Source organism: Bombina bombina, chromosome 4 (assembly GCF_027579735.1).
Source record: "Bombina bombina isolate aBomBom1 chromosome 4, aBomBom1.pri, whole genome shotgun sequence".
Lineage (NCBI taxonomy): Eukaryota > Metazoa > Chordata > Amphibia > Anura > Bombinatoridae > Bombina > Bombina bombina.
This window is the reverse complement of record NC_069502.1, coordinates 1113116327-1113129153: the sequence shown is the minus strand read 5'-3', so window position 1 is coordinate 1113129153 and position 12827 is coordinate 1113116327. Positions and strand designations below refer to the sequence as shown.

The window sequence follows — 12827 nt, the reverse complement described above, 5'->3', positions numbered from 1 at the left end:
GGACGTGCAAGGGAGATTACGCATATTCCTTAAAAAATGGCAAACCTATATTACCACCCTTCCTCCCACACTTCAGTATCAGATATTAAAACCTTTTCTTCACCATGAATTACTCTTAGAAGCTTCCCTTAGAGAGGGAAGTCTTACGATTGGGATGGTTCGCATCGTACTAGCTTAGAGGAGATTTTGATTGAGGGCTGATGTCATCTTTTCTGGGGGTCTTTGGGGAGGGAGGGGGGAGAGTGTTTAAAAAAAAATATTTTATTTTATTCATCCAAAGGAAGATTTGATTTTCTAGGTTATTTATTAAGAGTTATCTGGTTAAAATAATTTTATAATTGTTATAAATGTTTGTTTAAATGTTCTATTTAAGGATAAAATGTGAAAATTGTTTTGTGGAATTAGGTACTCACATGGACTATTCCACAACTCATCTATTTAATCTACTATAATGGACTTGGGGTGAAAATCCTCATGTTGATATTCTTGTCTTTGGAGAACATCTCACACCAATGGACTCAAGCCTTTATCATACTAATGCTATCTTATCACTGTTCTCACTATTTGATATTTGTAATTCTTGCTTATGTGTTTTGCACTGCCATGTGATTCCTAATTAAAAAATAATATTTCATCTAAACACTTATCCTTATTATTATTTATATTCAGACTGCAATGAAATATCTCCCCTCTTCTTAACAACAGCACAGCACAACCCTTGAGGAAAGCAAAGCAATTCTAAAAGCACATTGCACTCCGTGTGCCAGTAATCCAACCCACAAAAGTAAAATATGATTATTAGACTAGAAGACTATCAGAGTGACAGCAGTGGCGGCTGGTGAATTGTTGGGATGGGGGTGCACAAGACCCTGCACCTATTGGAAAGCCATGCCCCTTTGGAAAACACGCCCCTTTTTAAAAAACCACGCCCCTTTTAACAAGCCACACCCATTTTTAAAAGCCACCCCCCCTTTGTGAAAGTCACGCCCATCAAATGGCCCCACCCATTTGAACCAGCAGTGTTTTTGGTCATCGTCTTCTTGAAATATCCAGGCCCGGCCTGGGGGTAACTTCAACTGAAGTTTGTGACTGATTCCTCAACATTATTCTCAAGTATCTGCTGATATTGAGTGGAATCCATGAGACCCTCAACAATATTCCCAGTAGTACAGGTCTTTGGAGGTGGTCTGTGGGCTGTTTTTGACCGTTCTTATCATCCTTTGCCTATCCGATATTTTACTTGGCCTGCCACTTCTGGCCTTAACAAGAAATGTGCCTGTGGTCTTCCATATCCTCACCATGCTGACTATGTTCCTCACAGTGGACACTGACATCTTAAATCTATGCAATAGCTTTTTGTAGCCTTCCTCTAAACCATGATGTTGAACAATCTTTGTTTTTAGGTCATTTGAGAGTTGTTTTGTGGCCCCCATGTTGCCACTCTTCAGAGGAGAGTCATAGAGAACAACTTGCAATTGGCCACCTTAAAACCTTTTCTCATGATGATTGGATACACCTGTCCTGTCTATGAAGTTTAAGGCTTAATGGGCTCACCAAACCAATTTTGTCTTCCAATTAATCAGTGCTAGGTAGTTACAGGTATTCAAATCAACAAAATAACAAGGGTGCACAAATGTATGCACCTGTCTAATTATTTATAACTGAAAATCATGGAAATTGTCAGAGGTGCCTAAACTTTTGCATACAACTGTATATGATTTCATGCACTCAAACTGTATTAAAGTAATGAACTCAGATATGAAATATATTTTTATGAAATGTAACATCAATTATATATAAATACTATGCTCCAATACAGCTTACAGGATATCTAAAACATATACAAAGGGAACATTTGTTAAAGTTTAAGCTTCAAAAGATTCTTTACTTCATCGCTTAATGAGATTAGATCTCTACAAACAAGATGACCATGTTACCTCTCTGGGGTGACAGAGAAACAATTCTGTACTTTACTTCAGATATGCTCAATCTTCAGGAAAGTAAGTAACTATCCCTTGTATGATATACAAATGATGAGACTAACAATACTTTTGAATGTCTGAATCCACATATACGTCTGGAAAGGTTTTCTAGCTCAGAATCGATCCAAGCATATAGAAGACAAAATTTCATATGAAATGACTTGTACCTAATTTTCATATAGTTTTATATACTCCTATACTTTATTAAGGAATGACTTCAAATATGGAATATATTTATATTAAAGTGGGATAATAAGGAAATATAAATATTGTTACAATAAATTAATCACTACAGAATTCTAAATAAATTCAATGTAATATCAGAATATGAAATGATTACTCAATTGATTTCAAATAGTTAATACTATAGTATAGCTGATTATTAGTATCATACTAACTAAGTATTAAATTACAATCCTTTTAAGTCTCCCAATATTTAATGAATCATCGCGTTCATCATGTCCTCGAAGTGAAAGCTCAAATGCGCCGGAAAATAGAATACAATTCATAATTTGGGAAAGAACATAACGATTTGTGGTTACTTGATGTTAGTGTTTTTTAACATTCAAACAATATGCACTGACAAGTTGTTGGCGAATATCAATCCTTCATAGCAAATTAAAACTCTAATGGGGAGTATAAATGTGATTAGTAGCAATTATTTATATTTTTGGAGTTAAATGTGATAAATCGGCGACACCATAACTCACCCAACATGAATCACCACTTTGTTTTTCAAACAGGAGACAATAAAAAGAAGATCCTGTTTGCAAAATGACTATTAAATGAATCTCTTAAGATATTATCAGTAGGAAGTATATATATATATATATATATATATATATAATATTTAATATTATGACCATGTCTAATATTTAAATTAATATACAAGAATCCATACTCTTCAGTATACCCATGTCTAGTGTTAAAATATACATGCTCAGTTAAATTATATAATAACATATGTATTAACCAAATGATTAATCAAAGCTCCAAAATAATAAGTATCTTGAATGTACATTTATGAAAATATATTCCTGGATTTAAAGAACCTTCCACTTTATAGAGAAATAAAACCACATCTCAATTATTGTTGCCCTAGCCCCCAGTGTTCGATATTAGGCAATGCAGCCAAAGGCCGTGGCAACATTAAGATAAATACACCAACATTTTACTTTCTACAAAAGAAGATTATTTCTATTACACTAGTGCTTAATAATTAACTTCAAAGGTAAAGATTAAAACAGAATGTTGATAACTCAAGTACAATTTTTGTAAATTAAGTCAATCCGCCTGTCTTTTTTTGAGGCAAATAAATCAATAACATTTTCGGTGAATGTAGGCATGTCATTGATCAATTGTTTTTCAATTGTGAGCATGGCTAGAGCAGTCAGTCTTTCCTCAGTCATGGTGCTCCTTAGAAATGTCTTAACTCGTTTTAAAGTTGAGAAACATCTCTCAGCCTCAGCAGTTGTCACGGGAATAGTCGAAATAATTTGCAACAGTTTGTAGGTCTCCGAAAAAGTACTGTCCAAGTTATTTTCTATTACAAACTGTAGAAGACTGATGGCACCATTCATATTTCGGAAATCTGGTCTTCTGTAAATTACTCCTAGTTCCGTTTTCAGGCGATCTTTCTGTAATATGTCATAAACCGCTGATGTTTGTTCAAGAAGCTGATTTGGAAAATTCTTCTCGTAATCTGCAAATTTTTCAGCTTGGAGGAGAGAAACAGCCGAGTAGTGAGTTATAAAAGAAAATCTATCTTTTACTTGATTCGTGATAACATTGCATATCTCTTTAGCTGCCACAGTCTGAGTAATGTGAATATTTTCTCTCTTCCTTTTCCTTGATGTTTCCTCTGTTTCTGATATCGTCATGATCACTGTGTCCATTCTTTTCCTTTCGTTTTCCATTGTCTGCTGGAAAGTGTTAACATGTTTTCGAATAAGTGCCACGTCTGTTAGTGTTTTCTGAAGTTGGTTGTATAACACATCTACATGTGGCATAATATTGTGAAAAACTGAAAGCCAAAACACAAATACCGAGTCTTGTAACATACGCCGAATAGCCCCAGCTTGATTTATTGCTATTTCTTTTTTCGATGTTGACTCTATTTTTTCCATACATTCAATTAACTGTTCCCTGTTTTCAAACACTGTATTGACGGTTTGACTCTTGAAATTCCACCTGGTGGCTGAACCATGAGGTATCCTTCTTCTAACAGTTTCATCTAGAATAGCTATCCGTTGTGGCGAGTTACTAAAAAAGTTAGTAATGTCACTTAGGTTAGAAAAAAATACTAGAACTTGTTGATTCTGACTGCTTGCTTGGCTGACAATCAAATTGAGTTGATGTGCGTAGCAATGCACAAAATGTGCATTCTTGTAGGTACGTTTAATTATAGCCTGAACACCTGCATGCTGACCACTCATCACGCTTGCACCGTCGTAACTCTGGGATATCAATTTTTCGGGGTTGTCTATAACTTTTTCCAAAGTATTTTGGATACATGTAGCTATAGATTCTGCATCATGTCCAGCTGGATTAGTGAATTCCCAGAATCTCTCAACCGGTTGACCGTTACCTATAATGTATCGAAAAACAACAACCAATTGGAAGGCAGATGAAACATCAGTAGTTTCATCTGCTATCACTGCTACAAAACTTGCTTTTGAGATTTCCTTTTTTATTTGGTTCTGGCAAACAGTAAGCATACAGTCTAATAAATCGTTTTGAATTTCTTTTGACGTTCCTTTAAAAACAGTGGCACTAGTGAGATGTTCTTTTAGAGATGCATCAAGTTCTGCTGAGAAGTTTATAAGACCTCTGAAAATGCCTGGATTTAATGAATCCTCGCGTTCGTCATGTCCTCGAAGTGCAAGTTCAAATGCGCCGCAAAATAAAATACAATTAATTATTTTCGAAAGAACATAACGATTTTTCGTTACTTGCTCATTATGTTTTCTAATATTTAAACGATATGCACTGTCAAGTTGTTGTCGAATATCAACCCTTCCTAGCAAATTAAACTCTAATGTGGAGTTTAAATGTGATTGTGAACAATTATGTTTATTTATTTTTTGATTTAAATGTGATAAATCGGCGACACCAGAACTCACCCAGCTTGATTCACCACTTTGTTTTGCAAACAGGAGACAATAAAAACAAAAGAGTCTGTTAGATAATTCACAGCCACAAATCCATGCATATTTATCATATACCTCGGGTTTGAATTCTCTTTTGAAATCTCTAGTTTTACATTTTGTCACCTGGGTAAGGTTAAGCATAGGTGTTGGCCTGAGCATTTTAATTTCAATTTTTCTTTCCATGGGTAACGTTGAAAAATGTAATTGCTTTAGCTCAGACACACTGATTTTACTATGTGCCATCTTAACTGTTAGTTTACACACAAAGAACAGTACTTTGCTGTTATAAAATATATAACTTTAACTAGGTAAGTAGCCTTGCGGCTCTTATAAAATATATAACTTGTAGGTTAGTTGTTTTGCTGTTATAATATAGATATATATATATATAACTTTGAGACAAGTAGTTTTGCTGTTATAATATATAAATAGTAGTATTGCTGTTATAAAATATAAAACTTGACTTAATAGGCAAGTCAAGTTGGTAATTAGCTTTGCAGCTGTTATAAATTATACAACTTGTAGTAGGTAAGTAGCTGTGAAGCTGTTATAAAATATATAATTGTTTTATAAACTCAGAGACTCTCTGCAATCTGCTAATAATTCTAAACTAAAATAGTGTTTTAACTAGTATAATTACAGCAGGCAGCAGCCGTGACAGCCGTCAACGGGCAAGGTGAACTACAGTCTAAAACTAGTAGGCAAGTAGATTTTTGGTTGTTCTAAAATATATAACTTGTAGGACTGTAGGTAAGTAGCTGTGAAGCTGTTATAAAATATATAATTGTTTTAAAAACTCTGAGACTTTCTGCAAACTGCTAATAATTTTAAACTAAAATAGTGTTTTAAGTTTTAACTAGTATAATTACAGCAGATAGCAGCCGTGACTACTTTTATAACTTGTAGTAGGTAAGTAGCTGTGAAGCTGTTATAAAATATATAATTGTTTATTTGTTTTAAAAACTCTGAGACTCTCTGCAAACTGCTAATAATTCTCAAATAAAATAGTGTTTTAACTAGTATAATTATAATAATTTATATTTTATAATAAATTATACAGTTAATATAGCAGCAGCAATTAACTGCTTTTGTTGAAAAAAAAGAAAAAAAAAACTTTTAAATTTTTTCTCAAAACTTGCAATCTACTAATGCAAAACTTGCAATATAATTAATTATCTGCTAAATACTTAAAAGATAAGAATAAAGGCAAGTTGTTTTTAAGTAGCACTCCCCTAGTCCTATAATCAAATGATTGATCTAATCTATTTAAGTATCTGGCTGCTGCCTGCTGCTAATTCAAAAAATAAAGGTCTTTTTCTACTACACTGACACAGACTGACTGACTGTCTAACTGTTCAGGGGACAGGGCCCCAAAAATTATGAGAATTATAAAGGTCCACAGACTCCACACCATCTAGCAGGAGTGGAGGCTGGAGCTATTTTTTTTTTTTTTAAATTCTGCCCAAGTGAAGTCAGTGAAAGCTGCTCCACTAACTAAAAACTCTCCCTATCTAGGCTCTCTAGAGCCTCAAAATATATTAGTATATTACACAATAGTGCTGCTGTGTAACTAAGTTCAACTGAGTCTGTAATTCAAGACAGTTGACTGTTCAACCGGTCAGACAGACAAGTAATTTTTTGGTAGTATCGATCGAATCGATATAGATATAAAGACTTTAAAGTCAAGAAAGATATTAATCGTTCAGTTAAGTACAGTTCTGCTGCAGACTACTACTTCACTCCTCTCCGCTCAACAGCAAACTCAACACTGAATTTTTCGCGCCGTTGATGCGGGGAGGAGCCGGTGATGACGTATCTGTCATCTTCATTGCAGACCGTGCAGCCTATCAGAGAGGCTGAGAGCGAGAGGGGCGGGCACAGCCAGGCTGAACTTGCCTGTTGAATCGTTCTAGAACGCCTGGCCCTGTTGTTGTTGATTGATCGGGGGAGGAGCCGGTCACCGACCGGTGATGTCATCGGTGCAGCCTATCAGAGCACAGGCTGGAATTTGTCCCTCCCCACTCGCACAGTTCAGTGTGTGCGATCAAGCTATCAATTAGAATTGCTTGAGGCTGGCCCAAATCCTGCAGACTGACGTAGGCATCACTGACAGAGCCCTATATCATGCCTATCGCACGTGCGGTTTTGTATTAAAGAAACAGACACACACAATTTTTTTTTTACTTTTTAAAAAAAAAACAAGCAGAATGTTATTTTTGGGGGTTAAAAAAAATAAAATATAATTTTTCCAATAGGGGGCCATTGAAAAAATTATATTTTATTCAGCATAATTTTATTCAGCATAATTTTTTTTATTTTTTTTTCTCAGCATCTGACAGTTTATTTTTTTTTTCTCATCTGACATTTTTTCTTTTTGCTCAGCAATCTGACAGGGGGGCACGTGCGCTTGTGCACAAATGGAGGAGCCTCCACTGAGTGACAGTAATCTAACCCACAAAACAAAAGGAATCAGCTGATTCGACAAGAAGTCCATAGAAGAATATGACCCAACGCTCATTTGAATAAAACAAATGTATTCAAATTGATTTGTTGTCACTCATCAGTTATGTTATGTCGATTCGGATTGGTAAAAAAAAATATCCAAGTTATACAAATACATAACCATACTAGTCCAACACCGAACTTAAAACTTTACCTGTTCAATCTCACTCATATTTTAATTATTTGCTAGTTATATCTCATTATCTACCGATTTAGTGGTTCTTTGAATAATAATATTATTTACACCAAGTCAGACAACTGTGCCAAGCACATCCGAATGAAACCGAATAACTCCGAACGATTCAAATCTTTTGGAACAAATTCATTTGGATTAGTATGATTTCATCAAGGATTTGATTCAGATATTCAAATTGGTCCGAAGCTCCGAATTCTATAAATTTTGTCTGAATTTGAAACAAAACGCACATGTCTAATATCTATAGCTATATATATATATATATATATATATATATGATTATAAATAGGTATAGATATATACATATATATACATATATAGGAATATCTATATATAAATACATAGAACATATTATGTTATGTGCAAAACATTGGAATGTGAAATATTTACAGTAAAAACATAGTTAAAACCTTTATTAAATGGATATTGCATAAATAAGCTTTAGTATGTTTTCATCTATTTAACAGCAAAGGGCTCCAGTGCACTTATATATATGTCTACATATGTATTTAGGTGTTTATATGTGTATATATGTCTGTATGTGTCTCTATGTTAATGCCCTTTGACTGCCTTTTTTTCTCTAACACCTGAGATCTCATATCTTTGAGCCTTTTTTGTGCAATATTTTTTATTTAAAATAATTTTTATTAGATGGTGTTATTATGAGTGGAACTGTACTTTTAAATGTTATTTTGAGGTGTTTTGTGCACTTTTTCATTGAACATAACAGTTAACCAGAGCTCTGAGGTCGTGCTAACCCAATGCGTGAGAACTTTAATTGTGCTCAAGAATTGCCTTTACTTTCAACTTGTAATACACATGCTACTTTTGACGCACGCAAACAGGCTCGATAAAAACTATATTGCTTGCGTGCAATTGATAGTGCGCCACTCGTAATCTGGCCCTATATTGGCTTTCCAAAAATTATTTTTTTTAAATCCTAAATATTTTTTCTTGGTGATCACAATGCATTTTCTCAATGCTTTTCAACAGGTTTCCGAGACTATTTTTCACTTATCAAATTCGACACCTAAAGGCAGTTGATAAAGTCCTAAATTGGCATTTTTTACATATTTGCAAGTAATCCAGGACGACTAGGAACTCTTCTATTATGTTGAGCATGGGCAATGCACTCAGAAATGGCCACAGGCGGCATTTTAGAGGTATAGTTCTTTAAATGGGCTAGATTCATTAAAGCTCAATTCATCACAATTGTACTGTATATCTGTAAGCAAAGGGTAGGACCGAAACTTACATATGTATGTCTATTTAATTTACGATATCCCATACTGCTTCAGTATTTTTTTTAATAAACAATATAGCGCTTTTCTCTTTATAAGGTGATTCCTGCTTCCTTTACTTTGCCTGTGTATCGGTTTGTGCTTTGTTCTATCTGGGTGCGCTATTGCTGCATTTGGATTACTTGCCGCTGACTTTTGGCTTGCCTTTTCACTTGATCTCAGATTTTCCTTGGTGCTGTTCCTTTCTGATATTCTTGCTGACCCAGTCTTGGTACTGCTGTATACCTGTTGCTGACCCTGGCTTTGAACCTGATCGTGAGTTTCCTGTTACCAGCTCCTGTATGTATCTTGTCTGCCTTTTTTTCCTTGTATAGACTGTTTGCTACCTTCTTTTCTGGTTCCTTGTACTTTTATTGGCAGTGGGATTTTGTGCTTGTCACTGGGATAACAAGACTACTGACCAGGCAAATGGAGTGACAGGTGGTACTATCAGACCTGCCGGGAGATCCTACCTATCACTTCAATTGTATGAGAACTATTAAAATCATGGTTCTAGGAGTTGATATCAGTTGCAGCCTTCTTATAGAAACACATTTCCTGCAGTGATTTCTTATGTAAATCTCGCTGAACCAGAAAACGGTGCTCTCTCAATGATTGGTAAAAATGAAGGAAAAAATAACTTTTAAAATATTAAAAGAGTCAATATATAATCACTGAGCAAACATGACCAGTATACTCAGCATGCTCATATACAACATAACATTCAGATTTTTTTTTTACCAGATTTCAATAACACACAGTTAAAGTACTGCTCAGCACTGTTGGTCCCGAGTCAGTGTTTTATAATCAGCAGTGCTAGATACATAGCTGGGTTGTTATTGGATTGAAGGCAGTTGTTGATGAGTACATGCAGTGCTCTGTGGTCCCTGATCAGTACTTTAACTGTGTGTTTAATCCATTTACTGTCTATTTAACAGGTGACTTACAACATTGTTTGCCATTTTAAATTGGAATACAATAAAAGCTAATAACAGTCCTGATCTGCTATCTTCTTTTTTTTACAGGTTCAGGCAACTAGTTGCTGAATATGACCCAGAAGTCCATGAGGTACCACGGATCTTTCGGACAGTACTACAGGAAGCCGCTGAGAAGATGAAAGAAGAGGAGGAGGCAAAGAAACTTGCAAAGCAGTGGAACACAAAGAGAACTATGAGTTTATCACTGACAACCTTCAAATCTCGAGCCCGGATCTATCCTTTCATGAGTGGCATTAAGACTATATCTGAGGATGTTGAACGAGAAGCTGAACCCACTCGTAGAGTATGGAGCATGCCAGAATTTCGTACAACCAAAGATGACTAACTTGAGCCCAATGGCTAGGAATAATGGAAGAATTTCAAGAAACCAAATTCTGTTTTTTTGTACTTAAAAGGAAATACATTTTTTTAAAGGATACATTTTAAGATATGTTTGTTTTGTCTCACATTTGAGTGCTATTACCCTATATTCTGCTCCTTCTTGAATTAAAAAAAAGCAGTGACGGTATTTTAGCGGTTTATGAAAACTGCTTCTTGTTAAGTAATTAGCTGTTAGTCCCACACTGCTCATCAAAAATAAGACAGATAAGATATATTAACCTTGGAATAGATTTAGCCATTTCCCAGACTTTTTTCCCTTATATTTCATGTAACTATTTTTGCTTTTCCAGCCAAATTTTGTTACCTGTTATTTCATACATTTGTAAAACAGGTTAGAAAAAATAATAGATGATATTAAAGAGATATAAAAAAAAGTCTGTTGCATTGTTGAAAACACTTTACCTTTTTTTTACCTTTAATTTATTTTTTTAACTTTACATGTGCAGGGTCCATTACTTGTCATTGCCCGACAAGTGGGTTGCGGTCTCTACAGGAAGGCAGAGGAGGAACTATACCTTTTTTTATTGGCTGCTAGGAGACTGAAGCACTAGCTCTAGTCAGTTTCTTGCCCATGCTCAATAGAGGACAAAAATCATGTGATAGAATGAAAAAAAAACTTCATATGTACAAATACCCCGTCTTCCGAAAGACAATTCAAAGTATGTACGACTACTGAAAATGATTGTCCATTTTTTTTTATTTTCTGGTTCTTGCTCCCATTTTTATTTACAGTACTAGTCATTTGAACAACCTATCTAAAGAAATGGTAAAAAAATACTTCTGTAAAAATACCACACCTTCTTAAAGGTAATTTAAAGTATGCACTACTACTGAAAATGATTGTCCATTTTTTTATATTCTGATTGTTGTCTCCAATATTATTTAAAAATGTATGATCTCTCCTTCCCCCCACAGCTCCTTCCACCATACCACACTATTACTATAAGGAAGGAAAGAAACCCAAACCTCCCCCCCAAAAAAACACACACAGAAACCAAATGTGCTGCAAAAATATTTTATTGGGTGGGATATTGTACTGTCACTGTGACTAAGGAAAAAATAATTTACAGTAAGAAATCTGTTTTTCTATTGCCAAGCATCAGTGCTTTCTGTCACGTATTAAACTGCTCCCAACTGAGGAGGTATCAGCTACAAACCACCGCTCAAAGCAAATTAACCCAAATGAAGAATCTTGTGTGGTGAAATGAACAGGTAGCTGCTTTACAAAGTTGTCCTGCTGTAGTATGAGCTCCAGCTTTCCATGAAGTATCAACCGTTCTTCTTAAATGTGCTCAAACAGATCTTAGAAGAGATTGGTTACAAATATCGTATGCCATGTAAATAGTCTGTTTGATCCATCTAGCAATTGTGTCTTTAGATGATCTATGTCCTTTAAAATGACCATAAACAGCACAAACAGAAAGCCCAATTTCCTCCAGTTTTGAGACCTTTGAAGGTAAACTGATAAGGATCTTTTTTTTTAATATAATATATTTATTGAGGTTTCAATAGTGATTGTCAATATAACAAAGTCACAAAAGTGTCTGCAAACACAAAGGGGGATTAATAAAAAAAACCAAACCTCCCCCCAAAAAAAACACACACAGAAACCAAATGTGCTGCAAAAATATTTTATTGGGTGGGATATTGTACTGTCACTGTGACTAAGGAAAAAATAATTTACAGTAAGAAATCTGTTTTTCTATTGCCAAGCATCAGTGCTTTCTGTCACGTATTAAACTGCTCCCAACTGAGGAGGTATCAGCTACAAACCACCGCTCAAAGCAAATTAACCCAAATGAAGAATCTTGTGTGGTGAAATGAACAGGTAGCTGCTTTACAAAGTTGTCCTGCTGTAGTATGAGCTCCAGCTTTCCATGAAGTATCAACCGTTCTTCTTAAATGTGCTCAAACAGATCTTAGAAGAGATTGGTTACAAATATCGTATGCCATGTAAATAGTCTGTTTGATCCATCTAGCAATTGTGTCTTTAGATGATCTATGTCCTTTAAAATGACCATAAACAGCACAAACAGAAAGCCCAATTTCCTCCAGTTTTGAGACCTTTGAAGGTAAACTGATAAGGATCTTTTTTTTTAATATAATATATTTATTGAGGTTTCAATAGTGATTGTCAATATAACAAAGTCACAAAAGTGTCTGCAAACACAAAGGGGGATTAATAAAAAAAAAGGCGAAACCTCCATTTTACAAATTAGTCTACCTCCAATTGTTCATAAGGCCACTTATGGACCTACAGTCACATATATATGCATATAACAGAGGTGATTGAGCTGGTCTAGGAGCCACACAGGGACCTAGATAAATAAATGACACAC

At 34.9% G+C, this 12827-nt stretch overlaps 1 protein-coding gene across 2 annotated transcripts in view; it reads left to right on the top strand.

The window, feature by feature from the left end:
- The window catches only part of RD3 (RD3 regulator of GUCY2D), a 173120-nt gene extending 162258 nt beyond the window's left edge, over nucleotides 1-10862 (top strand). For both annotated transcript variants that reach the window (XM_053709358.1, XM_053709357.1), the window contains one exon: nucleotides 10135-10862. In XM_053709358.1, the coding sequence (XP_053565333.1) occupies nucleotides 10135-10432 (298 nt within the window). In that variant the 3' untranslated portion in view covers nucleotides 10433-10862. The remainder of the gene's footprint in view (nucleotides 1-10134) is intronic.
- Nucleotides 10863-12827: the final 1965 nt, after the last annotated feature.